Raw genomic sequence first — 27,689 nt, 5'->3', positions numbered from 1 at the left:
AGTCAGATTATGTCAGTGAATCTCAGCTTTTCTGGGTTCTGCTACAGCGGTTGACTGTGCTGTTTAATATTTAACTGACCCGCTCAAACTTCGCCACTGTCAGATTTTAAAAAGAAGCAGCTTCCACACCTCAACTTCCCAGCTGGAAAGCAGCTGTAAGGTGTTGTTACTGCTCAGCAAGAGCAGCCACTATCTCACATACTCACTTCGTGTCTTGAATTCTCTGCTATCTTGTAAAGCTGAATAGATATATTTTTGCAAAGAGGGAGGAAAAATAGTTAAAGGACACAAAGCAGCACTGCAACTTCATAAATATCTACATAAACATGGAACATTTTGTTGCTGGTTATGAAGGTTATCTTTAATTCCACTGATAAGTCTTGTACAAAATGTCTATTTTGTAAACCACCAATAAGGAGAATGTAATTAATTTATTTCCACTAAAAAGAACTACAAGCTCTAAACTAGAAAATAATTAAATGCAACATAAAAACAGTAGAAATCAAAACTTTTAAAGATGTATTTTGTGAAATGCCACTTTTTGCATGCTTTGTGATGAGTCAGGCAAATGGCTTCAGAGACCAACATTATAGTCAGCGATATAATTCTGACTCCAGTCCAACTCCAACTGATATGCTCGCCCCATGGTTTGACAAGGACTTCGACTCAAACATAGACTGTATTCAGGCTCTGAAGAAAGAGAAGAGGACTGGTGCTGATTCATTGATCCAGCTTCGATCAAGGGGCTGACAGTGTGTTCAGCTGCCCACACAGTCTTGTTTGGCAACTGCTCCAGCCTGGATGCATAAATAGGTACCACGTCATGGGTTTTGCTTTCAAAGATATTACAGCAAATCTACGCAAGAAGACTCTACCTTGAGGGCATGATCCAGAGCTTGGACTAGGCACGTGGTGACTTGATTCTTAATTAAATTGAACATGGACACTGGGAACTTAAATGATATACAAAATTGAGCATAGTATAAGTTCAATCAGGCTACTAGTCAAGCTTGGTCTACAGTTCATCAGCTGCTCTTAAAGCCAACTTGTATTATCCAATAGCTAAGGTGATTACATCTGCGCATCAAATTTGCGTTTCTACTTTAGCTTGTATGCCACTAATGCTTTCCTACTTATGAAAGATAGGGGAGGTGTGTCAAGGTACACTGCTGTTCATTTGGCATCCTGCAGAGTGAAGGAATATTGGAGCACCCATGACAACAAATGATCAAACAACCCAACATTTTATCATTCTCACCTGCACCCTTCCAAATTCAATTTGAAAGAGTATTTTCCCCTATCAATTAAATTAGTTAACAACACAAAGTGAAAAAGACAAGTGCAAACATAGTCTAATAGAAAACTAACACTAATTTTCAAGTGAATGTTTGGGAAAAAAGAAAATAAATGTGTATCTCCACATTTTAGACGAGCTTTGCAGTTGCCAAACTTCTAAATGACAAATATTCATTTGAGAATAATATGTCGGAGAGCTACAAAGTAATAAATTGACATCATAATCAGAGATAGTGCGAGAATTTATGATTGATGTGTGTAAAGCTGGTAGATTATTCTCATCCTTCCTGTCTGCTCTAAACAGCAAACAAATTGAAATAGAAAAAAAAATTGATACAAGTAAACTTCTCAGTGGAACAATTATGTAATTCCAAAAATGAAATTAAATGTACTTTTCAACTTGTTCAATCTGCTGCAGAAGATCTTCAGTGCAAGTTTTAGTCTAAGTTGTGATGTTTAAGTTTTTGGTGTCAACATTATGACCACCAGTCTGGTTTATTTTATACTCCATCAACAATGGCTATACTTATCCGTTTCCACTTGCTGGAAGCTGTACATTATTTATAATGTCAATTCACTCACAGACAGTGACATGTTTGGCCTTGAAGGTTAATACAATGTTGTGATTTCTGTTATCGAGACATCTCTGACAGTCTGTCAGCACCAAAGTGCATGAATAGGAAGAGGTAGAAAAAGAGCTCGATGCCGGATGAGAGACGATCGAACCAACGCTGACAGAGGAAGAAAGATAGAGAAAAGCTGTTTCTATTTTTTTGCTGTTCCTTTCTGGGGGAGCACAAAGCTCCTGCGCTTAAGGGATAAAGAACTGCATCTCTGCTGTTGGTACAATCCATATCTATGATGGCTTCATTCACCCTCTCCAGCCTATTCATAAAAGCATCTTCTGTTTATTGACCACTGTTGGTATTTAAAGGTTGAATGTTTGTTTCACGTACACTAAAGAGGTATGATGGCAGAATGACTGTTTCAACATGAAAGTGTGTATTTTTACTCTGCTGAACCACTTAACCTGAAGATGGGGAACATTATATGCATTAAGGTAGAGTAGGCCGGTAAAGAAATGGTGCTCCTCATGTCTGATCAAAGCATTGTGTGACTGCTGAACATACAAATATCTCCTCATAATAAGACTCATAGGCTGCTTTGAGGTGACCCTTTTGAAAGCAGGTATTAGATCCATTTTTTCTCTCCCAGCCTGGTCAGGAATCTCTTCAATTTCCCTGTTCATTAAGTTTGAAGGAACACCGTTGTTAGCCTATGTAAATGAGCCCCAGCGTTCCCATGTCAACCGAAGGGAGATTTGGAGGAAGCTGCAGCAGGAAATAACTTTTCTCTTCAGGGTGGCTGCCTGTGCTGGTCCTGAGTTTTCTCATGTGGAAGGGATCAAAGCAATCTTACACAGCAGCTCTTAAGAAAGATAGATGTACGAATGTGGGAAATCAAATCTGCTTCAAAAGGGAACACCACTGGGAGCTTTGAGAGATGAGACAGCAGTGAGAGAATAGGAAACCAGTGTGAAATCGCTCCTGTTGTTGCACTGTATGAGAGGAGAACACAGTTGTCTCCTGCTGTCCATAGAGGCCTCGTGCAAGATGTCTCTTGTTCGGTTATGCTCGGGTGTGTTGGTCATGAGATTACAAAGAAGTAAATACATACTGTGTAAGTAAGCTGTGTAAGTAAGAGCAGACTGACAAAGAAAAAGGGATCACTATTATGAATGAAATGAAGCAAAGTATGAGTTACAGATTCTTATTTTGGCAAACATGCTTTGATATGATAGTGTTGATGCTGGGGAGTCCCCTCCTGTCCCTTTAGCATACGCTGTAAAAGCCGACTTTCGCAGCTTATCGCCTGCACTGAGAGTAGGTCTTGTGAGGAAGGTGTGACATCAAATAGCTGAGACAGATAGAAGCTAAAAAAAAACAAAACTAAATTCCTTGTACTGACACCTCGCCTTTCTCTTGCCTGGAGTGGAGCCTGTGTGCTGTGGATTTGTGTATGCTTGGCTCACAGACTTCACGTACAATCTGCACACAGTGCTTCACCGGTGATTTCCACAAGAGCCTGAATTGAAGTATTCACTACAAATCCTGTCAATCAATGTAGTTCAGGCACCAATGTAATTTATGAAACATTCATAATCCCTGAGCAGCACTTTTCCCAAACTGATGCTTTGGCTCTGATGGCTTGTGATTGCAGTGGAACATTATAACTTCTTACAAGGGTGTTTGTCTACCTGCTTGAAAAATATTTGATGATTAAATTCCACCAGAGATCAATTGCTTCTTGCTTTTAAAAAATATGAGCTCCCTGTTGGCACCCAATCCAGTTCTTATTCCCAAATCTCTTTTCAAAAGCCATCAAATATTTGTGAGCGTCATGTATCTGTACTTCTCCCAGCCCTTGGGGCACCATACAGATACACAAGGAACTCCTAGGAGTCTGTTTGAGACACACCATGCTTTCAGGCATCCCCACTAAACCCTCAAGAAATCATTTTGAATGTTCTAAGATACTGACATCAAAGAAATACCAATAAAGTTTTCTTGGAATGGAAATAGAGGCTAGAACTTTTAATTGGTTGAAGCTAGAGGTAATAGTTGCCATGATGCTGCAACAACAAACACTGAGTGCAGGTAGCATCTCTCAGCGTGGCGCAGTTTCACAGAGTTTTGATCCACATAATGGAGATTTAGATGTTTGTACGCTTACTAATCTTCCTTTTGGTGGTTTCTGTGTTAACATGCTCTGACATTGGCTGAAAATGCTCTGGCACTGGCTGACAGCCAATGAGTTGAAGTAAAAGGAAGTTGGTTTTAATTGTTTGTCGTTCAAATGTATTCAATTTTTATTTTTCAAGTAGTTAAGACTAGAGAAAAACCCTCAAACCTTTTGACCACAGCTTGTGGGCAGAATTTGTCTTTTCAAGTATATTAAACCATGTTTAGTAATTTTTCCACTAAAATTAATGTGGAGTCCTGGTTCAAGTGCTTATGCACAACCCAGCCAAGCATGCCAGCAAATGTGTGTTTGTTAGTGGAATTAGTTAGCTGAATAACTACTGTCACATCACTTAGTTACCATGTGGAGGTGTAGTGTTGGGAAGTAAAAGACTAATTTGGAAAGAGGTGCTGAGTTTTTAGGGTATGGTTGCATTAATGGCACACCAAAGATTCATTTGTCGTCCGCCAGAGAGGAAAAATACAAGGGCTGTTTGCTCCGAATCCTCCAGTGGAAACTTAGGAAATGCATCACTTTAATACATTTCCAAGCAAATTAGAATTTTTCACATCAGTAAGCATGAGTTTTTGATATACCGTACACCCCAAGAGTAATGTAAATTAAACTATGATTGTAAATCCATTTAGATCTGCTTATGCAGTAAATCAGAGTATTGCTCTCTTTCAATTTAAATCACATTTTGAACTAATCTGAAAGTACCTGAATACATCCAGATTGATCTAGATAATCTGAAGGATTTTGTTATTTACTGTAAGCAAGGTCAGGCTGTAAAATGAATGTGCTGTTCAGATATACTGACATCTTGATTATGTCGGACAATGTTCCTGTGTTTGTTGGTCACATCTATCCACGTGCTGGGCCTGAGGGGATGGTGAAAAGTGAATGAAAATCCTTTCTCTTTTTTTCTGTTTTTGTCCAGGTAGGCAGGCAATAAGGCTTGACAGAAGATGCGACGGGGGTGGTGGCTCGTCAGATGGCTGGGGACAGGAATGGCAATCCTCTCTTTGCTAACCCACAGCTGGGGCCAGGACACAGAAGGTAAGAGCTGCCAGCAGTAAGCACAAACACCCTCAGGCTCTCCCTTCTTCAGATCACCATTACTGAACTGCTGAGAGGAAATGACTAATGTGGAAAGGGCAAGGTCTGTTTTTTCAGTGTCAGAACACCAACATGCAGAAAGGTTTTTTGTACAAGAAGAATAACACTAATTTTACCTATGTGACAGTCTGTGTTGATCTGTACTGTTTTTAAATTGTATCCTAACTATATATTTGACTTGTGTCATAACTATATGTCGATGATAGACTGTATGATAAATGGATGTAGTCTCCCTGATGTCACCAGTATGTTTCTGAAACAGATTTTTGAAGCAAAATGACTGGCACGACCATATTGGAAGTGAGGTGGGATTTGAGTCCCCACACTAACAGCTACAGGGCACCCATCAGTCACCTGACTGAGCTCTGCCTTTGATTAGGTGAACTTGTGATCTTCTAAATTGCGAAGTTAGAAAAAAAAACACTTCCCGTGCCAGCCTGACGTGGACATTCAAGAAACAGCAACTTTTAGCACTTCTGCATTGTCTCATATTTTTTGACCAGAGGTTGCAGCTTGGAGTCGATGTAAATTCTCCACCTACATTAACTTGTTGAATGATTCTTGAAAATATTCATAAAGCTGTAACTCAAGGTTTTTCTACTTAGAATATGGTTCTCTCTTTTCCTACCGTCTTTCCTCACAGTATATTTTCAGGGTCGAGGGTTCAAAATTTTTCCATTTTGTTAAGATTGTGTAATCTGAATGCCATTTGAGATGTAATGCATTGGAATAATTTACTGATATTTACTTACGGTAACAGTACATTGCCCTCTCTTAGTGGTAAGGGTACAATCTGTCTGTTATCGCAAATAACGCAGTCAAATTGGATGCTTTTGAAATTAAAATTTCCTTACCAAAGTGCCTGTAGTAGAGTAAATTATTGATAATGCTTGAGTGCGTAGTTCTTTAACTTTCATCAGAGTTCAAGAGCAGTTTGATTTCATTCAGGCAGTAGGACCATAGAGGCCTTTCTCTCAGTTGAGCTCTCCCAATTACGCACACTACTTCAGAGCAAATAACATCACTCAAATAGTATTCTGAATTTCCTCTCACTCAAACTTGCATGTTTTTAAAGAAGACATTATTTGAAGAGAAGGGTGTGAATCCAGCTTTCTTCCTACACAGTTCACACATAGCGCTAAGAGGATTGTCCTTGTAGTTTTATGTGTGAGTTCTCACATTACAGAGGGAATCTCAGCATTTTATGGTCTCAACTCACTGACTTAGTAGCGGATGCCAGTTAAAAGTGAGTTTTCAGCTGGAGGAGATTGGCAGGTCTTTAAAGATAGCACTGAGGGGAAGTTGCACATGCACAGAGGCATGCTTCAACTCCTTCCAATGTGGTAATGTTGCACATAATTCAGGTCAAACTTAAGATCTGCTTCCTTCCCCTCCTTTTCATCTCTTTCCTGCTCTCAGCCTTTCATGACAGGCTGTGGAAAGATTTTTGATAAAAGTCTAATCGTTGCTTACTGTAACTTGAGCTAAGATTTATTTTGAAATGGTTGCTTTGTGGATTTGTGTGGTGTCGTTTTGGAAGATAGGCAGTGAAGAAATCCTTAATAACTGTCTGAGCCTTTGAAGGTAAATTATTTTCTCGTGTTTTTCTTTATGAACAGAGATTAGGCTCTGATCACAAAAATAGAGAAGTGTTCCTCTGTGGGATGAGTATGCCATCGACTGAATTCAGAACAGTGTCTTGGGAGACGGATTTGTGGTGAATGCCATTTGATGTTTTCCAGAACATGTTAAAGCTAGAAAATGGTATTGTCTATTTTTGGCGTCAAAATTCAAATGTAGAAAAAAGTTATGTAGCCTTGTGTAGAAAAGCTTCAAACCTGCGTGGCCTGAGTTGGGCTACTGTACTGTTGTGAAAATAAGCCTTATTGTAAAAATGAGAAAATAAGCCAACTCAACACTTATTTATTTCTTTTTGCCTCATGGAGCATTGTTGTTGGGGCTTGCAACAAAAGCTGAAGGAATCACAATGTATCGTTTAACTGTATAACATACCTCTCAAAGCGTACTGAGATGCATAAGCTAGTGCACCATTTTTCAACAGCTTCTATTTCTATATAATGTCAAAATGATCCATCAGAGAAAACTGTGATATACTGTTTAGGACAGATCTATTCAGCAAGCCAAGAGAGGCAACAGGCTTGATGTATATTTTCCTGCACTCAGCTAATGAGCCCACACACCACTTGTTCTGCCTCCCAACCTCTGTTCACTGAAACACACTCTGTGCTGAACTGCACTGTTATCATGCCTGTCCTGTAAATTCCCCGATGGTGTGAGAACTCTTTTGTGTAATGTAGTTGTGCTGTTGTTATTTTCTAGTACAGCTGGTTGCTCTGGATGTAGTTTATTAATGTCTGTTTCTATACTTGTAAATTGTACTGTATTCCCTGTGTGTCTGTGTCTGTAACTTTGTTTCTTCCTTTTTTTTCTGCTGACAGTCTTGGCTGTAAAATATATATATTTAATCTTAATTGGACCAAAAGTTGAACAAAAAGGAAAAAAATGACACCAGCTACATAATCATCACCAATTTTCCCCATTGCAAGGCTCAGCTAATTAAGAACAGATAAAAAAAAATGTAGATAATAAGGAGGTACTAATGTTGAGAAAAACAGTAATAACAGAGCCCTGGTTTATTTGACATAGTTGGTGTCTTCGGCAGTTTGAAATGTTGACTTTAGGGTGCAGTTATGACCTTGGGTGGGTGGCCCAGGTTTGAATCCAGCCTGTGGCCCCTTCCCGCATGCCACTCCCCAATCTCATCATGATTCCTGCTCTATCCACTGTCCTCTCCTCTGATTAAAAACAGAAAGGAAGATAAATAACATATAAATAAATTTTGGAAAGACCTATGACAGCCATAAGAAGAAATGAACCATTATATGTTAAATTAATGTGTATTTGTGGAAAATAAATGGTTAATTTAGAAGATCTTTATTTAACCAGATAAATCCCATTGAGATCAGGATCTCATTTACAGGGGCGACCTGGCCAAGAGGTCAGCAGCACACGCCAGATAACAATAAAAAATGAAAAAAATAAAATAAAATACCTTAAGGCAATAAATTACATCCAGAAACAACAAATTGGCAATGGGTGAGCAGTAATTTTTTCAGGACAGCTACAATTAATATTTGAAGCTTATAGTCGAAAAGTATTATTTTATGGCTCACAAACCCCTCCAGATGGTCCTGTGTAGGCCTCCTCGTGTCAAAGTTGGTCTGTAAAATAAACATTATGTAAAATAAAATCATAAATTCAAGCATTGCAATCTGATCAGCAGAAGTGTGTTGTGAGATAAAAAGATTGGTTACTTTCAGTGGGTATAAACAATCAGGAGGAGAGAAGCATAGCCGTGCAAAAATATCAAGTATCAACTCTGACCCTTTGAAAGCTATGCTGGCAAGCTAACTTGATGCTGCAAATGCAAATATGTTTACTTTATTTATACATTCTATTTATTTGTCAAATCTCATGGCATTGCTTTACCATGAGAACAAATGCCCAGTTAATAGGGGTCACAATGTTAAGATAAACCAAAGCTGTTTGTAAAGAAAAAAATCATTAGCTTGAACACATGGTGTTAATGTCTGTTTTATTCCCTGCAGACATCTCAAACGTCACAGATCAGGCCCACAAGTTCAGCTACAATGGATAATTCAGCTTTTAAAGTTGAAAGGTTTTAAAGTGCAGGACTTTATTTCTGACACATTAATGCAGACCTTTTGTACAGTTTTTAAGAATACAAATGTTTCTTTTTTCCCCGCAATATGTAAATACAACCCTGTCTCCAAATAAATATACAACATATTTCTTTGCTCCTCATTGGCCTTGTCTGTTGCATTGCATACAAAAATTAATTTGCTGCTTGTTCCTTGGCAACAATCTAACGTAAACTGCTTTATTTATGGACACTGCAATCCCAGGTGTGTTGTTATGGCCCCAAGTCCTACCAATAATTTGTTGCTATACAGAGATGTACTTATGGGAAAACTTTGTGGGAAAAACTGTGTTCATACATACATTTTATTTTTGTAATAGAAGCAGAGCAGCTGTATATGTTATGTATTTTTGATGAGTGGTATTTTTAGGATGCTAAATCTTTTTTTTTTAATCTTCAGGGTATGTTTTGAAACTATGAAAACAAATTTCATTGAAATAACCTAGCCTAATATCTTAACGGGTGTTTTCTTCTTCCACGTTTTTTTGCATGCCAGCCCAACTAATATATGTAGAAAACTGTGTAAACACCCAGATTCATAGCTGCTTTTTGTCCTGTTTATATCCCTCCTTATTAATTCTATAACCACTCTCCTGAGTACTTCTGCCTAAATGATGCAAATGCTGGAAAGTTAAAGCCTTGAAAGCAGCTCTGCCGCAGGAGACTGAGCTTTCCAAATCAACGCACAATCTTCACCTCGGAAAAATCGCTAATCGCTCCAAGCTTCACTAACATGATCAAAACCTGTCATGTCATGCTTTACGACTGTGTCAGGACTGGATCAGAGTCTGCAGAAGGACTAACAGTCTTGCAGCTGCAATGCAGAGTTGGAGGCTGAGACAGAGTGCATCAGAGTTGCTTCAGTTTGAAGGATGAGGGTGAATGCAGATGCTGTTTGCCATTCACCGTCACCCCAGGGTTTGAACTTGGTTTGATCAGGGAATTTTTACCTCCCTCGGCACCACGTCCCTCATTTTCTCACCCATAAATCTCCCTGCTCGGCCCACCTCAAGGCGCCCTTGGCTTTTGGCTCTGTAACTTGTTTGTTGTCTGTCTGTCAAAGAGAATGGCAAATAGGAATTTCAGGTGGTGAGCAATGCATGTAGCAATTTTCAGAGGACGTCAGTGTGTCTTTCCAATTTCTGTTTAATTGAGCTGAGAGAAACATGAACCTCAAACTACTGATTTTTACAAATTAACTTGCTCTAGGGATGCTGTACTGACCTTGAAAATGCCAAGATTTCATCAAATCAAATGCTTTTGTAACTTTCCAAAGGTGTCAGATTATTAAGATGTCCCCTGAAAAATGCTTCCCTTCATTATCTCGATTTATGACTTTTCTAGTATTGACAGATAGCACATTCATAATGAAAAAAAAAAAGTTAATGCAGCTGTTTAACCAGGATTCCCTGCTTCATACTGGACCACATTTTATGTCTGACTCTGGTTTCCAGTTCTTCTTACACTCTATTTCAGCGCTCTATCCTGTAATTCCTCCACTGCTCTCATTTCTCATGAATAATCCTCTCCTCCATGTGCCATCCTTTCATGTCCTCCCCCCATACATTAAGTCATATATAAGCCTATGGCATTTCTCTGCAGTTAAGTGTTTTTTGAAGAAGAAAAAAAATTGTGCATACAAACAGCTCATCATGTTTGATCATTGATCTGAGTGTGAGAGGGTACTGGTGTGCCCAGCAGTTTGACAAATGATAATCAAAGGACAAACTTCAATCCCAAGCAGAGCAGACAGATGCACGCCGTCCATACCTCCAAATCCCTCTGTTGCTGGATCCAGATGTCCGGCAAATGCACGCTTAGCTGTGTGTGTGGTGAGGTACGGATTAGCTGCCTGTGGATGCTTCTGCCATGTGACATCAGCCTACCTCCCTCCCTCTATTTTCAACCCTCCCTCTCCTTCCCACTACTTCCATCTGCACGCTCGTTCTGACCCACAATTGTTGTCTATTTTTGGGATTGTCTGATTAGAGGCCCAGATGTGCAGACTTTGCCTGGCTGCAGAAGCCTTTAGAATGGGGGGAGCAGAGGGGATACAAGGGGGGGGGGGGGGGTTTAATCTGCCTGCCAGTGGGCTGTAATCAGGCTCTAGGAGGACAAGAAAAGAGGGGAGTGCTCTTGATAAGACTGGGGGACAGTTTTATGTGTGCGTCTGTACAAAGAGGCCCATGCTGGAGCGCAGTGTGTGAGCGTGTGCGTGGTGATCTGTTCACCGGGAGTGTGATTGCGACCTTTGCCCTCCTGCCTGTGTGGTTAACCTCACAGAGAGACCAAGACTGGCAGCAGTGCTGAAGGAGTGTGAAGGAGTAGGAAGGGAGGGCTTCAGCTGAGGGATTAAAAATAAGTAAACTAATCCCTTTTCTGTCTTCCATTATCAGCCACTAATGATTTACACGGTGCTGCAGGAATTCTCTTTCATCTTCATCTCCTTTCCACACATTTTTTACCTTTCTTTGACCATTTCACATTGGCTTTTCCATTTCACATCTCCTACCATGCTTGTGACCCTGAAAAAAAGTGCATAATGCAAAATTACAGTGAGAAGCCGTGCAGAGAGAACCACACTTGTGATGATGAGAGCTCTGAGGAGAAAGAAATAGATGGCGACAGAGACAGCAGGGCTGATTGCTTTGCTTCTGTCAAACATATATGCTGCAAGAAGACACAAGCAGAGCCTGACTCCACATTGATTTAATGGTGGAAGCAAAGGAATGGTGAAAGACAACATGTAATGGGGCGAGCTGTGAGAGTTTTGATTGTTCACGCAGCAGAACTGAGTCATAGATTTTCAGAGTGCTTCTCTTTGAGTTGGGTCTGAATTCTTGGACTGATAGCTGCTGTGGGGAGTAAAGGTTTGTGGCTGCATCAGATGTCACAAGATGGAAGTGAAGTGGTGTGAAATCAAATCTTCAACAACCATTTTCTGTAGGGAAAGCTGTCCTGACATACATACACATGGCCATGTGTTTCTAAGCACTATGCAATGGGTTGGCAGCTATGGGTCAGAGGTAGTGACTCTCGACTCGCCAATGTAAAGTTGGTAGTTTGATCTCATCTTCTTCCATCACATGTTGAAGTGTCCTTGGTAAAGACATGTAACCCAAAATGCTCCTGCTGACTGTCAGGTGTGTGAATGTGTATAAATCAGAGTAGCTCACACTGATGGTCCCTGGTCCCTCTAGTATCCTCTGTCATCAGTGTGTGATGTGTGTCAGTGGGTGAATGTGACTTGCTTTTGAAAAGTGCTATGATTGGTCCATCCATTTTTGCCAGTTGAATCCATAGATTTTTTAAAACATGGACTTGGTCCAAGTTGTGTCACTTGTTGGTTTCTGAAGAGTCATTACGAAACCAAACAATGATGGTTGCCATGTTGGAGATGCTGACTCACACCAACTAATCTAGAAACTGGCAAGGAGGTGGAGTTGGACTATGGCCTTGCCATCTGGCAACCAGCTGCAACATTGCCACAGGTCAAACAAATCAGCCACACCCCTCGTTATGCTTAATTATGCATAACTCTCAGCCTTAATACAATCAAAACTGATGAGTAAACCTTCGGCGTCAGTAGCTACAGAAGCTGTAGCTTTGTGCAAACAATCTTTTAGAGACTGCACATGCAAGCTTGATTTCTCTTCCTCTTACACCTTCCTTCAGAGGATCATAACCGGTGTAAGAGGCCTGTTTTATTTGTCCCATTGTCCCATTGAGATTAAAAACCTCTTTTTCAAGGGAGACCTGGCCAAGACAGGCAGCAGCAAAAACACAAAGTTACACTCAAGAATCGCAAAAAGAGATAAAGTACAGTCAAAAAAAAACACATGATAATGGTTAAAAACCATGTTCTGGGAAGCAACTGTTCGAACAACTAGCTAAAACACTGGCATCCTCCAGAACCAGCCTCCATGTTCTTTATTTTAGACTTCAAAACATTCAAAGACACCAGCTCCTTGAGTTTTAACTCATTTTGCGGCTGGTTCCAAGATCAGGGTACAGAGTACCCAAAGGCCCTTTTCCCAATTTCAGACTGAGCGTTTGGGACAGAGAGTGTAATGAGGTCCTGAGAACGCAGAGAGTACTGTCCGGTACTTTTCTGCATGTTCTTACATGCCTGTAAGAACGCTGTGTAATCTTTGGATGAACATGTGAGTGCCACATGTATGTATAATAGTATGGCCCAAAAGAGATAGGTAAAGGGGCCTTTTATTATTCCCACGCTTGACAGTTTGATTCCCTCCTCCTGTGAAAGGTGTGTATCTGTTCAGGGAGAGAAAAGCTTAACAAGTGTGGTCCATTCATCAGGCGAAGTAATTTAGTAATGAAACAGTTCCAACTTTTATGTTTCCTCCTTCAAGGCTTTGATTTTCTCTGAAAGTTATTTCTCAACACAAAAAAGAAAATCAAACTGAAGTTGAAAAGCTGCTTTTGTGAAATAAAAGGTTGTCATAGCAATGGCCAACCTGATCCGACCTGCCATTTACAGTAACAATTGGGGACAAAAGGCTGGCATTCACTATGGTTTTAATGCATACAGCACTCACTGAACACATTGTTAACATATGTATAGCTTTTTGTCACGGCTGAATATGCCATTTATAGAGCCATGCAAAGTTTTTATGGCTACCTGAACTGTCCAGAAGGGCCCATTACCTTCACTGCAAACTAAACTGACTGTATTGATGTTTAACTGTTGTGTGAATGTGTTCATTTTCTCTTTTGAAGCAGCTCATTTCAGACTGAGGGCTGTAGCTGCTGCTTTGCATATCAGCATGCAGCAAAGGGTGTTTTCCTCTCTTAGAAACCAAGCTTTCAATGAAAAGATTAATTAAAATTGCATCTGCAATGTGTCTATGACTCAAAATTTTGTTCCAGAAAAGTAGGGAACGTTCCACTAAAAAGGGTAGAGCAAAAAGAGCAACTTGTGCTCATTATAGAGTGATCAAAATCATTAGCCTGGGTCATTAAAAGAAATGCTTCTTGCCTTCAAGAAAGTTAAGATATACTCTTGTTTGGTTAGTTATAGATGTATGCATGGTCTTGGTTCACTGCCAAAAGCTTTATTTCTATCGGATGTTTATCAGACTCAAAGTGTTTTATTCCAAATGTAAACTAACAATAAATGTTTCTAATTTAGGACATTCTTTTGAATCAGTTTAATCTGTTTATATGAATGGAAAAATTATAATTGAATAGCCATGTCCTTGATTATAGGATTAAGGCAAAGAAAAGCTCAAAATTTCCTAAGTAAAATACTGAAAGCCATTGAGACACAACTACTTCCTTGACTGTATGATGTGAACTGTAATGCACAGCTTTGACAGCCGGCCTCTGTGGACAACCTGCCCCATCCCCTTTACTACAACAAAGACAGCTCATCTGCTCTGACCTGCTGCCTGCCCTCCAGCAGCTATTACCTGGCAATGTGTGTCACTGGACAGCTGCCCTTTGTCTGTCTCACTGTCATCTGCCAGGCCTGGCTGGACCTGTCCCAGAATGCCTCTCTGCACCGCTGGACAAATATCCATGCAAAGGAAGAAAGAAGCTTGACCAATCCAGTGGGGAAATTAAAACAGATTCCCTGTTTTCCTGTCGTCACTCATGCCTGTCTCGCCCAGGGATTAGTCACAACTCTGACCTCAAACCTTGGAAGTTTTTCAAGCTGTCGGTCAAAGCTGAGGTCAGCAGACGCTCCTCTCTTAGGTGGAACATTTATATCAGATCACTTAGGGTTTTCTTATCAAAACACAGGGCAGAATAATGAATTTACACATGGAGACACATTGCAGAGAGTTCTTAAAATGATTTTTACTTTATGCCTTTAAAGGATAGAACAGCATAAAGGTTAGAATAATAGGAAGAGAGGAAAGACATGGGCTGAGGGTTAGAGTTAGGTTGGCTTTCTACTTTATAAATAAGTTGAATAAAACTGCAGTCCCTTGCAAGGGTGCTGGAGGGGGCATGTAAGTTTTCCCAACCAGTCCACATGTGCTTTGTAGACTTGAAAAAGGCCTTTGACCGTGTGCCCGAGGTATCTTGTTGGGGGTGCTCCAGGAATATGGAATCTATGGCCTGTTGTTACAGGCTTTTCAGTCACTGTATTTCCGGAGCGAGAGCTTGGTTCATATTGCCAACAATAAGTCAAGCTCATTCCCAGTCAGGGTTGGACTCCACCAGGGCTGCCCTTGATCACCAATTCTATTCATTACTTCCATGGACCGGATTTCCTGGCACATTCAAGTGGCAGAGGGAGTTAGATTCAGGGGTCTTAGGATCCCATCTCTACTTTTTGCAGATGATGTTGTCTTATTGGCTTCATCAAACACTGACCTCCAGCTCGCACTGGGGTGGTTTGCAGCCAAGTTTGAAGCAGCAAGGATGAAGATTAGCACCTCTAAAGTCATGGTTCTCAGTCGGAAAAGGGTGGACTGTCCACTCCGGGTTAGGAGAGAGTCTTTGCCCCAAATGGAAGAGTTTAAGTATCTCGGGGTCTTGTTCACAAGTGAGGGGAAAATGGAGCAAGAGATTGACTGACAGATCGGGGCAGCGTTGGTAGTGATGCTGGCACTATACTGGTCTGTTGTGGTGAAGAGAGAGTTGAGCCAAAAGGCAAGACTCTCAATTAACCGGTCAATCTACATCCCAACCTTTACCTGTGGTCCCGAGCTGTGGGTAGTGATTGAAAGCACAAGATCGACAAATAGTGGCTGAAATGAGCTTTCTCTGCAGGGTGTCTAGGCTCAGCTTTAGAGGTAGGGTTCGGAGCTCGGACATTCGGGAGAGGCTTGGAGTAGAGCCGCTGCTCCTGTGCATCAAGAGGAGCCAGATGAGGTGGCTTGGACATCTGGTGAGGATGCCCCCCCCCCCCCCCCCCCCCCCCGGATGCTTCCCTGGGAAGGTGTTTTGAGTATGTCCAGCTGGTAGGAGACCACAGGGTAGACCCAGTGGAGGTATTATATCTCTCGACTGCCTTGGTATTCCCTCAGAAGAGCTGGTGGAAGTGGCTGGGCACTTGTCTTCTCTGATGGCACTGCTGCCCCTGTGACCTGGCCCTGGATAAGCAGTGGAAAATAAGATAAGATGAGAAAACTGCAGTCCCGTGAGTCCCACTTGGGGGTAAACCCAAAAAAGCTGGGACTCCTCATGAGATCCTATTTGAATGCCTATATTTACAGCAGGAGCTTGTGGCTCAAGCTTTGTGTGAAAGGCTTTTTTGTACTCCTTTTAACACCATGCCACCAATGAATTTTCAAGAGCATGCATTAGGATACTGAAAAACTGATGCTGTGCATAAATTTGCAAAATTAGGAATTTATATCGGCTAACCATTATTAGGGTTTTGAAATGCTGCTCCAGAAAGTAAATGAAATTAAAGTAAATGACAACATAATGTATCTTCAGAAAAGCACTAAAATTCAAGGGCAAGCAGAGATTATAATTGTTGTTGTATGCACAAGCACAAAGAAAGAAATGTTCTGTAACAAGCAGAAACCTTGAGCAAAACCACACTCATTGGTAGATAACCATCTGCAATGGCCATGTGTGCTGATACAGTGTGGAAATGGAAAATAGATATGAAATCTGGTTGAAGGATAAAGAGGGTCTAAACTCATAACTTTCCAATTTGTTGCTTCTCCCCCTCCCAAAACAATTTTCTTCTCTGCTTCTCATTTTTGTATTGCTTCTTCATTTTTTGACATTTATTAATGAATTGCTGCCAGAGAGCAAAGGTGTTTCCCAGCAGTTACTGGAATGAATGCACTACTTATCTAAATGAGTTACTTTTTGTGGGTTTGTTGTAAAGGTGTTGAAGATTGATTCAGACAGTGCAGCCTCCTGCAGCATACTGCTTGTTAGGGATATTTGTCCTTTAAAGTCTTTTTTAATCTTGCGGTCCACGGGAGCAGGGCTTTGATTTATTGGTTGCTAAAAAGGGTTTCTGCAGATGAAGCCATGGGGAAGTGTAGGCTATTGAATGGAGTGGCAGGTAAAAATGTCTTTTGAAACTAAATGTCAGTGAGCAGAATTCATCTCACCTCTACTTTGCTGTTCTGGATATGTAGTGGTCGATGAATTACCTTGTGAAGACTTGAATTGTTTTGGAGGCTCTTGCACCTGTGTGCAATTCGTTAAAATAAAAGGAGTATTTATAGAAGACACTTTGTAGTACAATATATTGTATATACACTCTCCTAACACCCTATAGTCGACTTCACAATACTCAGGTCGTCAATGCTTTCCCAGCCATGTCAAAGTTTTTGATTTGTTCTGTTATTTTAACCTGGATAGAGGAAGAAAAGAAAAGGTGAAAATGTTAAATAAAAAGGTCTTGAATCACGTTATTACTTCTCAGCTGCTCGTCTTGGTTCTGCAAGAAAGAAAAAAAACCTTACAAATTGATTGAAGCTTCCCTGCATTGCCTTTTTTCCCGCCTGATTTGTCTGCCGAGATGAGCAGTAATCATTTTGCAGTCAGGCTTTTGCGGCTTCTTGTGAATGTTGTCAGCTTGATTAGTGAGAAGACCTCTGGGGTGAGAGCAAATTACTTCAATGTCCAAATGAGAAGTTTTTGATTATCTTTGGATTAAGCCTGTGAGGTATACAGAGCCTTGATTACCTGTCGGTGATTGAACTCCTCTTGTCGTGTCTGTTATGATTCTCCTCTTCTTAAATCCCTCTCGCAGTGTGACGCCAGCTTGTCGCAACATGCCAACAAACCAAAGTTAGACTGCAGTGCTCCTGCAGTGTGAGATAAAAATATGTTTAATTGAATTATTGTCTTTGAAGTCATCCTACTTTTGTGATTCAATACGTAAAATAAAAACTTCACGGTGTGTGTATAAAATAACTTTACAAGACTTTATTTTGTCTCCCTCAACACTTGTCTTGTGAAAGCTTAAGTATTATACAACCCTTTTATCACCATCTCAGACTATGTTATCGCTTTCATCAAAGTAATAGACACATTACTCATGCAGGGATATTTGTTTGACAATAAAAGTGCAATAAACCAAAGACAACATGTCGAGCCTCTGATTTAGGTTCTCAACATTCATAGAATTCACAATCACCATTAATCAGACATCCACCTTTATGTTTGCGATAACAATGTTTTAACAAGCTGTGTCACGAGAAATTAATATCCAACTGCCAGTGCTTATGGTTTCAAAAAACAGGCAGCTTTAATCTTTCATCTTTTGATAAGGGTGATTGTTAGAGATTGCCCAGACACACTCAGCCTTACCTGTATTTCCTTTGTTAAACCTCAAAAAAGATATTCATAGAATTGCTTGACTCCAACTGCTTTGATTCCCATTCTCAGTTGGTACCCATTATCGTCTTGTAAATGCTGAAATCAGCCCTGTTGGTTTTGAGATCTTAAATATTAAGATCAGTCTATTACCCCTTGCTTGCTCTTCCTGCAAATCATACTTTTACCATTATTATTTTTACTGTAGGCACAAGTCTGTATGAGCTGCTGTTGCTCTGTTTGTTTCTCTCTCATTCCCTCTTTACCACATTCCAAGCCCAACACAGTCGTAGCAGATGGCTGTTAAACATCAGTTTGGTTCTCCCAGACACTTCAAAATATGAAATATGATGGAATCCTCTTTAAGGTAATGCGTGACAGATTTAGACTGAAATGCTCCCTTGCTCACCTCTCCTGACAATGACCTTCAACCATAAGCTTCAATTACTCATAGACAGATAGGTAGAAAGATAGATAGATAGATAGATAGATAGATAGATAGATAGATAGATAGATAGATAGATAGATAGATAGATAGATAGATAGATAGATAGATAGATAGATAGATAGATATGGATTGGTGCTGTATAAATGAGGGTTAATTGGTCAATTGATAGACTGATCCTTGAGAGCCACAATCACCCCTAGTTCTTCACAGTGCAGAAGCACTACTAGTCCTAAAACCAGGATTAATCAGGATTTCTGAGAAAGACTTAGTATTTCTCATCCTCTTGGAGACATTAGACTCAAGCTAAGCTGACAGCTTCCACATAAATGTGCTCTGTTTGAAATTAATTGTATATTCTACTTTCCTGAAAAGACCATAAACATCCTCACACCTAGATTTACAATGAAGCCTTACTTTGTTCAGAAGGATCAATTTAAACATTTACATCCCCATAAGCTTCTTTCTGTAATGGATAATGTTTGTAACTGCTATCAAAACTAAATAACCAAACAGACTACACAAAGCTAATGCACTGACCTTTCCCCCCTGCACATAACTTAAGTAGAAAAAATAATAGTAGAATAATTTTTATGTGTTGTTACATGTTCTTCTCATCTAGCTTTAAACGTTGGCAATATTGCTTTTTAATAAAAGCCCACAGGCCTTGCAGTACAACAATCTATACTGTATGTATAGGTGCTCCTATGACACCCACACAGTCCCATAAGCCATCTGGGCCCTTTCAAAGCAACAATATGTCTAGGTATGTAATGCAGAAATCTGTGTACTCCTCCTGTTTGAAACATCACCTCTGTTACTGAGCCATCTCTAGTGCACATACCAAGGATGTTGCTTTGAGAGGATCAGTCATGGGTCCGGTTAAGTGGATTAATCTATAAGCACTTCTCCTATCACGTAGGTGTACAGAACATGTATGTTAGTGTCTGGAAGTGCCTTCCTTCAGTTATCACAAGTGCTGCAGGATTTAGTGCACAGCAGATTTTATAGGACCATTAGGCACATTTTTAAAGGAACCAACAGAGCCGTTGGATATTAGTGAATTTTTGCCTCTGGAAGACTTTTAATGGGAAGGAAGCCCTCTGCTGAAAATCATTAGAAAATATTACCTGCTGCTACAAGGCGTACAAGTGGGTAAGAGGTTAGGATCATTTCAGTTTGGCAGTGAATGTGATTGAGACAATTTTGTTGCCTGAAGTGTGCAATTGTTCACACGCGTGTCTGCATGTTTTTATGTGCCCTACTTCCGCTCTGCATCATATGTTTGTGCTCTGATCACAGCGTTGAACAGCGCCGCAAATGGAGGCAGTACGTTTTTATCTCAGTTTGATTCTTCCTTTTGTCTTCAAAAAACACTCTTCACATCTTGCCCTCCCACTGCCACGACTACCACTTAAAGCCGCACACCCACACACTCACATAAACATGCTGAACACACATATGCAAAACTAACAAAGCAGACTTTCTGTGATCCTTAAAAAAGCAACCGAGTGCAAGTAACTTTTGTCCCACACATTCACACTTGCGTACATGTGCAAACTCTTTCTACTTCTCAAAGAGTAGATTCTCTCCGAGCAAATTTGCATACTTGTTTTTTCTTGTTGTCTACGCCTTGGATTGCCAAGTGTGACCCACTTGCTCTGTTCATTTTGTTGCTATTGAAGGAAACCATCATCTTGCTTTTTCTCCTGCACCAGAGAGGTATAGGATGTCTAATTGCTGTAAAAAAGGCCTTAAGATGCATAGTGAGCACACCTTACAGGAGTTACTGGTGCAAGATGAGTGTGTGTTGATAATTGGTCCTTGAGGAATTGAGAGAGAAAAGAGAAGATTTCCTGGGTTTTACTTTGCTGGTTATGTTCTGGCATCGTGAAAACAGACATGAGTCATACAACAAAAACGTCTGGATGAAGGAACTATCTTACAACCTAAAAACCCATGATTGTGTCATTTGCTATGCTAGCTACTCCAACTCAAGGCCCAATTAACAAAGTTTATTACACTTATGGTAAATAGAACAAAAAATCTCTTAAGATTTTGTAGCTTTGTCCAGTTTGCACTTGCATCGTTTAAGAGTTAACCTGTTACTGTGCAGGGCTGCGCTCTCATGTTGTTGTTAGGCGCCGCCCTGTTGGTTGTGACTGCCTGTTACAGTAGCTCTCTCTTTCTTGTCCATTTTTTGTGATTTTTTTTAATCTTGTTTTCATCACTTTTGTATTTGGAGTGGATCATTACTTTGTATGGTTCATTTGTTGGTTATGGACACCAAACTGGTTGTGTTTCAGTGATATTTTTTTTAATCATTTTTGCTCCTGTGTTTGTCTGGAAATCCTACATGGCATCCTACATAGTTTACATGTGAAACCAGCTGTAAGCAGCCTGTAGCATGTCAGTGCTAATTGGTGCAAGGCCTAATGATTTCCCAAAAGTGAGGATGACGTGCTGTTCAGGTGTGAGCTAAGAAGTGACGACATCAACCTGTCCTTCCAGCCATCGTTATTGGGAACGTAAGATCTATCTCCAATAACGATGGACAAGCTATAGCCATGCTAATCCAGCAACAGAGGGAGTACCAGGAATCAGAGTAGCATCATGCTATTCACAGACATGGTTAACGGAGCTATCACTGGACATGAACACCACGTTGGAAGAGCATCACTTGCTGTGAGCAGACAGGATACAGGAGACAGAGACTGAACAGACTGCTGAAGAAGCTCAGTCCTGTGGAGGTCGAGGCTGGCTGACTGTAGAATGACAGACAAGCTGTCGTCATCTCTTTTCTTATGGACCTTTTTGCACCGTCTATACACTTTCTTACTTGTGTTTTCTCGATTGCTGCTGTGACTCCTCATGAACTTCCCCTCGGGGATAAATAAAGTATTTTCTAATCTAATCTCATCTAATCATCCTCACAGAGCTCAAATATGTGGAGGGAAATAGTTATTAGCTTAATGAGGATGAGGCATGTGTTACCTGTTTAGTGTGGAGTCCAGCCATGAAAAAGGTAACTAAAATTACATCAAAAAGCAAGCTCATTTCCAAGAGTGAGCTAGCAAAAAGCAGCTTTTCCAGCCATTTATTTATTTAACTGCTTATCTTCAGGGAGCTGGATCCCATCCAAGCTGTCATTGGGTGAAAGGCGGGGTACACCAAATAGCCATTCGATCACATGGCTGATAACCATTGACCCACAAATTCACACCTATGGACAATTTACCAGTCAACCTGACCCTTGGAGGAAGCTGAAATACTTGTTCAGATAATAGTAACTCACTCTCCATAGTGCATAAAAGCAAAGCCTTGAGTATTTAACCCCTTTCCATTATAGAAGTAACTATATTAAAAAAATAATAATGACTGAATGGACACATGAAGTGGAACTGTTGTCAGGCTCTTTGAAAAGTTTGTGTGTGGTACTCCAGTGCAGTTACCACCTCTTCTCAGAGGGTAAAGAATTCACTAACTTTGTGCTGCTGTTGGCTGTGTGAAGAGTCTCATTTTGCACCAAACTAGTGCAGGGAAGCCCATTGAAATATGTGAAGACAGTACTGACAGACAGAAATATTATTTTCTCTGCAGCTCAGATTGTGATATATCAACACTTAGTGCATATTTTACAACTTTTTTTATTGATTAGCAGGTGCAAAAGCTGTGAAATGCTTTCGGCAAACATGCAGTTGTATTTGCTATATTACTGGCCTTTATTGCTATTTCATTGCTAGTAATTGAATCCATCTGTGTTTTGGAAACAGCCATGATTAAAAATACTGTAATGTCACATCCTAATGTTTTAAACTCTTATGATTATGATGCCCTTTAGAACAGCCACATTTGTGGAGGCTCAGAGCCATGCATAGTTAATGAGAAAAGTATCCACTTTTTGGCAACTAGCAACAGGTGTGTAGTTACATTGCTGAAGCCAAGGAGAACAGAAGGTGTGTGTGTGTAACCTTATAGTGCTGACTGTTGACTTGGTGTCACTGACTGTGTCTTCTTTTTCTGTCCATCTCTGATTACATGTAATGTAAGCAAACACCATCTGACGGCAAGCTGCTTTGGATCCAGTCTCACAAAATGGAGACAGCCTTTTCAAATCAAATAGAGATAGATGCTGAATAACTCGAATATGACTTCATGTGCTCTTTGATCATGTTTTTCATTTTCTAGAACACATGGTAGCACTTAATTTAGTGAGAAAGTGTGTTTTTAAATTGATTCCCATTTGAAATGCATCCCACTAACTCTCCAATAGAATCATGTCAGCCAGCAGCTACTAGAAGAAAGCAGAGCTGCTGGCAATGTTTGTATAAACTGTGTGGTTCACTGGCATTCACTGAATCTCTGGTGAAGTATACCCCCTCTGAAACTGCCTTTTTCTACACTTTTTCTTGTATTTATATTTGTAACAAACACGTTTTCTCCTGTTCTAAAATCACAGTTGTTCTTCAACCAACTGTTTTCACACTTTTCTTTTTCTCCCATGCTTCTGCTCTGCTTCCTTCTGGCTCAACTAACCTTTGACCCCTTCAGACTGGCAGTATGAGGGTAAGAGGGAAAAAAAATCCATTGTCTTTTTTCCTTTTTATTACATTGTTGTATGCCCTTTTCTCAGCCTCTATTCCACTCTCTGCTGTCCTTCCCCTTCCTTTCCATTTAACCCTTAACTTTCCTCAAATCATCTGCTGTGTGTTTCTTTGCAGCACCAATCCCTCTTCTCTACACCTCTTTTCCTCCTGTCTTCTCCCCCTCTCCACCTCCCCGGCTGTCCCATCTGCTGCTGTCTGTCAGGCTGCCATTACCTGTGTCCCATGTGCTCGTACCATCCAGCTGCTGTGACCTCCATCTGTGAAGCTGCTTCTTGTCAGTGCTCTGCTTATGATGCTGCCACATGCTCTGACCACCCCGCTTGTCTGGTGTCAGTGTTGTAATGTGTATCCTTGTTGATGTCTGTGCTGTAGCTGTTGTAAAACAACAACAACAACAAAAGTGGAAACACTTAAACAACTGTTGGAAGTTTATTTTCTGTCAACCACTAACACACATCATGTTGTCTTGGTATTGCTGTCAGATATATCCAATGATACTTGATTCAGTTTTTCCACTCAAAGCTGCATGCATGTTAAAATTCAGAAATGTTTTTTGCACACTTCAGTTGTAAACATGGATCCTGCAGAGCCAGGCAGTGGCACTTGGCTGATGAAATGATAGAGTAAAAGACTGGACAATGGCCGACGAAGAATGATAAGATTTTGTCAATACTGATTCCCCTTATCAATTCTGCTTATCGATCTGATTCTGTATGGATTCCCTTATCAATTCCTGTTGTGAATTTTCTTGGTACAAAAGTAGCTTTACAGATTTTCTGTGTCAACAACATTTAATTTAGTTTATACTGTAAGTAAATAAAATGTAATTGTTCCCTGAGTCTGGATATTTCTGGGCATAATTATACAGAAACAGGTAAAAATTGCACATAATGTGATGTTGATGTACTGTATTGTAATATATTAATAATTCAAGGGCCATCTAGTGTCTCAAAGTGGTTATAGCAATGGTTTAAGTTGTTTGGAAGCTTTCCATAATTATGAAGTCAGCCCTGAGCCTTACAATTGCCTGTTAGCTTTTGACATTTGACATTCTCAGTATTTTTTACAAAGAGTTGATGTAATATGTTTCTGTGATGAAAGTTGAAATTCTATTCTGAAGCTGAAGTTATACTGATGTATGCTAACTGCTTGCATATGAATGCAATTTCCCATATATGTTAGCATCAAGCTTGTGCTATTTTGTTATTTTTGTAAATAAAGTGATTTGTACCATTTCTAATGTAATGAATATGAATCTCCCGAGAGAGAGAGTAATGTACATTTCTTCATGAAGTCAGTTCTTCAGTAAAACTTCAAGCTCAAAATCCTGAATCGACAAGGGAATTGATAAGGGGATTGTTAAGCACAAAGGCTAACGATATCGATGGATTGAAACATTTCTTATCGATTCTCAACAGGAACCAGTTTTCGATTACCATCCCTATAACAGACTAGTTGTATGAGAATCTTATTATAAAAAGGTGCTCAATATTTTTAACGACATATATGTGCGAGTAGTCTGAGGTGAGAAAACGCAACTGTTGATTGATTTAAGTTGCTGGCCAGTTGGTGAAGCTTTGCTTAAGCTAATAAGCTAATTAGAATATAAGAAAACATTATATTACGCAGTACTTTACTACAAATATATGTACCAGGCTCAAGTTATTTCCTCTTTTTCTCTGTTAAGTGATGATTCTGTTGTGTCTCATATTCTGTGTGTAATTAAAGATTCCTAAATATAAATTTGCCAATACAAGTGTCTATAATAATCAAATATGCCTTGCAACTGATTAAGTTTGATCGCAATTCAGCTTGTAAAATGGCATTTTATTACCAAACACTTAATCACAAGTAGGTTTATTTAGGTGGGTGGTCAAGTTTTTCCTTGTTCCTCCATTATGTAATCATGCAGCTGTCTTCACCAGTGCCTGATAGGCTCAGATGACATGACATAATCACAAGTACCTGAGTAACACATGTTAAATGTGTCAAAAGCTGGCAATACAAATATTAACTAAAACAGAAAGATGCATTGAAAAAACAAAATATTTCTTGATTGACAAGCATTGCGTTAGTTATGTAGGCTAGTTCTTGTTCAGTAAAGGTATAAAGCGTCATAGTCAGAGCTGTGCTCATTGGTTACAAGTAAGTAACAACCCCCAAGTTGCATCTTCAGCAATGGAGGCTTGATAAAATAACCGACATAGAAAGTGGTCACCAGATTTGTATTTTGATGTCAAATATATATGAGAAAGTAAAATGTTGAGTAAAAGGAAGTTGCACTGATGACAAATAGAGTCTGAGCACAAGTGCGCATACTTCCAAATAGCTGTAGATGAATGCAACTATCTTTCTGCTGCTCTAAACAATACACAGTTATTTTTGCATGCTGCTTTGGATCACAGCATACCACCAGTATTTAAAAGAAATAATTTAAATATGATAAAAAGGATCTGAGCAGTTTTAATTTTGACCCCTTTTCTTTTTGTCTTCATAGAGTGTAAGCTGTCTCGGCCAGGCCCCCCTGCAACCATCGTGACCATCGATGAGGAGAGCCCAAATGGTACGTACCAAACAGTCTCCTGCCTACTCGCTGCTCCTCACTTATTTTCACTCCACTTCACTCTGTGTTCCCGTATGGTTAATGCTTCTATACTCATGTGGAGTGGCTTCCACTGTTGGAGTCGTTTTTGCTCTATTGTGCAGAATGCTGCTTTGGTAATGCAGTATGTAATAATACTTACCTCTGTGTGTAGTAGTGAAGTGAAGCAGTCAGCTGACGGCTCTTGGGGCATGCTGCTGATTGGAGAAGCTTGGTCTGACATATTGGCTTGTCTATATGATTGTATTTTGAATTAGAGATAAATAGATTCAAGTTGCTCTTGGTTTTCCCTCAGAGGAGAGGAAGTGGGGTATGCATTCTTGTGTTTATGTGTGAGTGAGGGAATACAGATGGTGTTTGGCATTCAGACATGACATGAGGCTTCATTAATGAGAAGCCTGTTCCCTATGCAGGTTGTCTTTACTGTTGTATACCTCTGCTGCAGAGGCAGTACAGGAATCACTGGCGCATAGAACAGACTCCCCGCGCTCGAGTGAGTCAGGTGAAACTCTTCTACTCCTCTTTTTCTCTTCCTCCTTCATCATCTCTCAGCCTCCCCATCACCTGCACCCACTTCTGCACTCTCTTCAGGTCTCCTCTCTTTTCTTACTGCTCTTTAATAGCATTTACCATCTGCCTTTTTTGTGTGAAAGTGTTTGTGTGTGTGTGTGCGCGCACAAGTGATTGGGAGTGCTGACTGCTGCTCAAGGAGGAGCTAAATGTGTTCATTGTTAGAAATGAAAAATGTATTCGCCTAAATGGAGCAGGTGTGTGTTTGTCTCACTCTGTTCTCCCTGCAGATATTAGTTCTTCAGGTTAATAGAGTTTAATGAGCAGCTCGTTCTGAAAATAGAATCCAGAGCTTGTTTATACAGTCAGAATAGTATTCCACAGATGTTCCGCTTCCCTTCCCGCTATACGAGCTCTGCACATTGCTTTGTGGGTAATTGTTTGGCTCAGAGAACAACATTGTGTGTGCTCACATATGCATACACCTTATGTCCATATTTGTATCCCTGGAGTCTGATTGGGTGGCTTTGTGTCAGATGAGACTGCCATTTGTCAGAGCAATAGCCTCCAATTCGTGCTGTCACACTGACGCATCTACTTTTTCCTGTGCGTGTGTTTATAAGTGTGTGTGCAGCTGTGATTTGGGCTTTGATCGATTGCCGGGGGAATGTGTGAGATGGAGGCATAGCCAAGCCTGCATCAGAAAGCCTCCCTCAACCCACATGTGCCTGCGCGGTGTGTGTGAGGGATTTGCGCTAATCTTCCTTATAAAGCACTCATTTACCTGGGATATGGGTCTCTTCTGGCTCCCCCGGTCCTTTTATTTATCTCTTCTTGATGAAACAGCCCCACAGCCCGCGCTCCCCCATAATGGAATGTAAAACAGGCAACCCGCCGTTATTGACCAAAGCAATTATCCATCCAAATGTGTTTCATCTCGTCTCGTCTGTCACACAGAAACAATACAAATGACGTGCAATAAGATTACATCAATTTTTTTCTTTTTTTCTAAAGCATTTGCCTTTATATGCGGTGATGTTTGTGAGCGGGTGCACAAACAGCATAATCGCCTGTCTGTTTGGCTTTGTTTAGTCAGGGTCAGAAAGGAAAGATAAACCAATAAATGTTTGAATTCTTTTCCGCGGCACCTTGGGAGAACAAATTTAACATCAATCACTGCAGCCAAAAAAAAAAAAAAAAGGGCACCTATGAGAGAGGTGAATATGATGACATCTGGAACTGTCAAGGCTTTATATTATATTTGCAGTTCATTCAGTGATTCTTTTATTTGTTGAGTTAGATTTGACTCTTGTCTACACAATCCAGCTTTGGCATTTGCCATGATCAGATTTTCTTGTTCCT

General features: G+C 40.2%; 1 protein-coding gene across 1 annotated transcript in view; it reads left to right on the top strand.

Annotated features, from left to right (window-relative positions):
- The window catches only part of LOC141794757 (protocadherin-15-like), a 262,295-nt gene that overhangs the window by 71,134 nt on the left and 163,472 nt on the right, over positions 1–27,689 (top strand). The window contains exons 3-5 of the mRNA XM_074675236.1: positions 4,979–5,097; positions 23,160–23,174; positions 25,713–25,778. Coding sequence (XP_074531337.1) covers positions 5,007–5,097; positions 23,160–23,174; positions 25,713–25,778 — 172 coding nt within the window. The 5' untranslated portion in view covers positions 4,979–5,006. The remainder of the gene's footprint in view (positions 1–4,978; positions 5,098–23,159; positions 23,175–25,712; positions 25,779–27,689) is intronic.

This window comes from Halichoeres trimaculatus, unplaced genomic scaffold (genome assembly GCF_033239565.1).
Source record: "Halichoeres trimaculatus isolate MK-OKI-2021-1 unplaced genomic scaffold, fHalTri1.1 fHalTri1_scaffold_8, whole genome shotgun sequence".
NCBI lineage: Eukaryota > Metazoa > Chordata > Actinopteri > Labriformes > Labridae > Halichoeres > Halichoeres trimaculatus.
The sequence above is the reverse complement of the archived record's forward strand: the minus strand, read 5'-3'. Positions and strand labels throughout refer to the sequence as shown.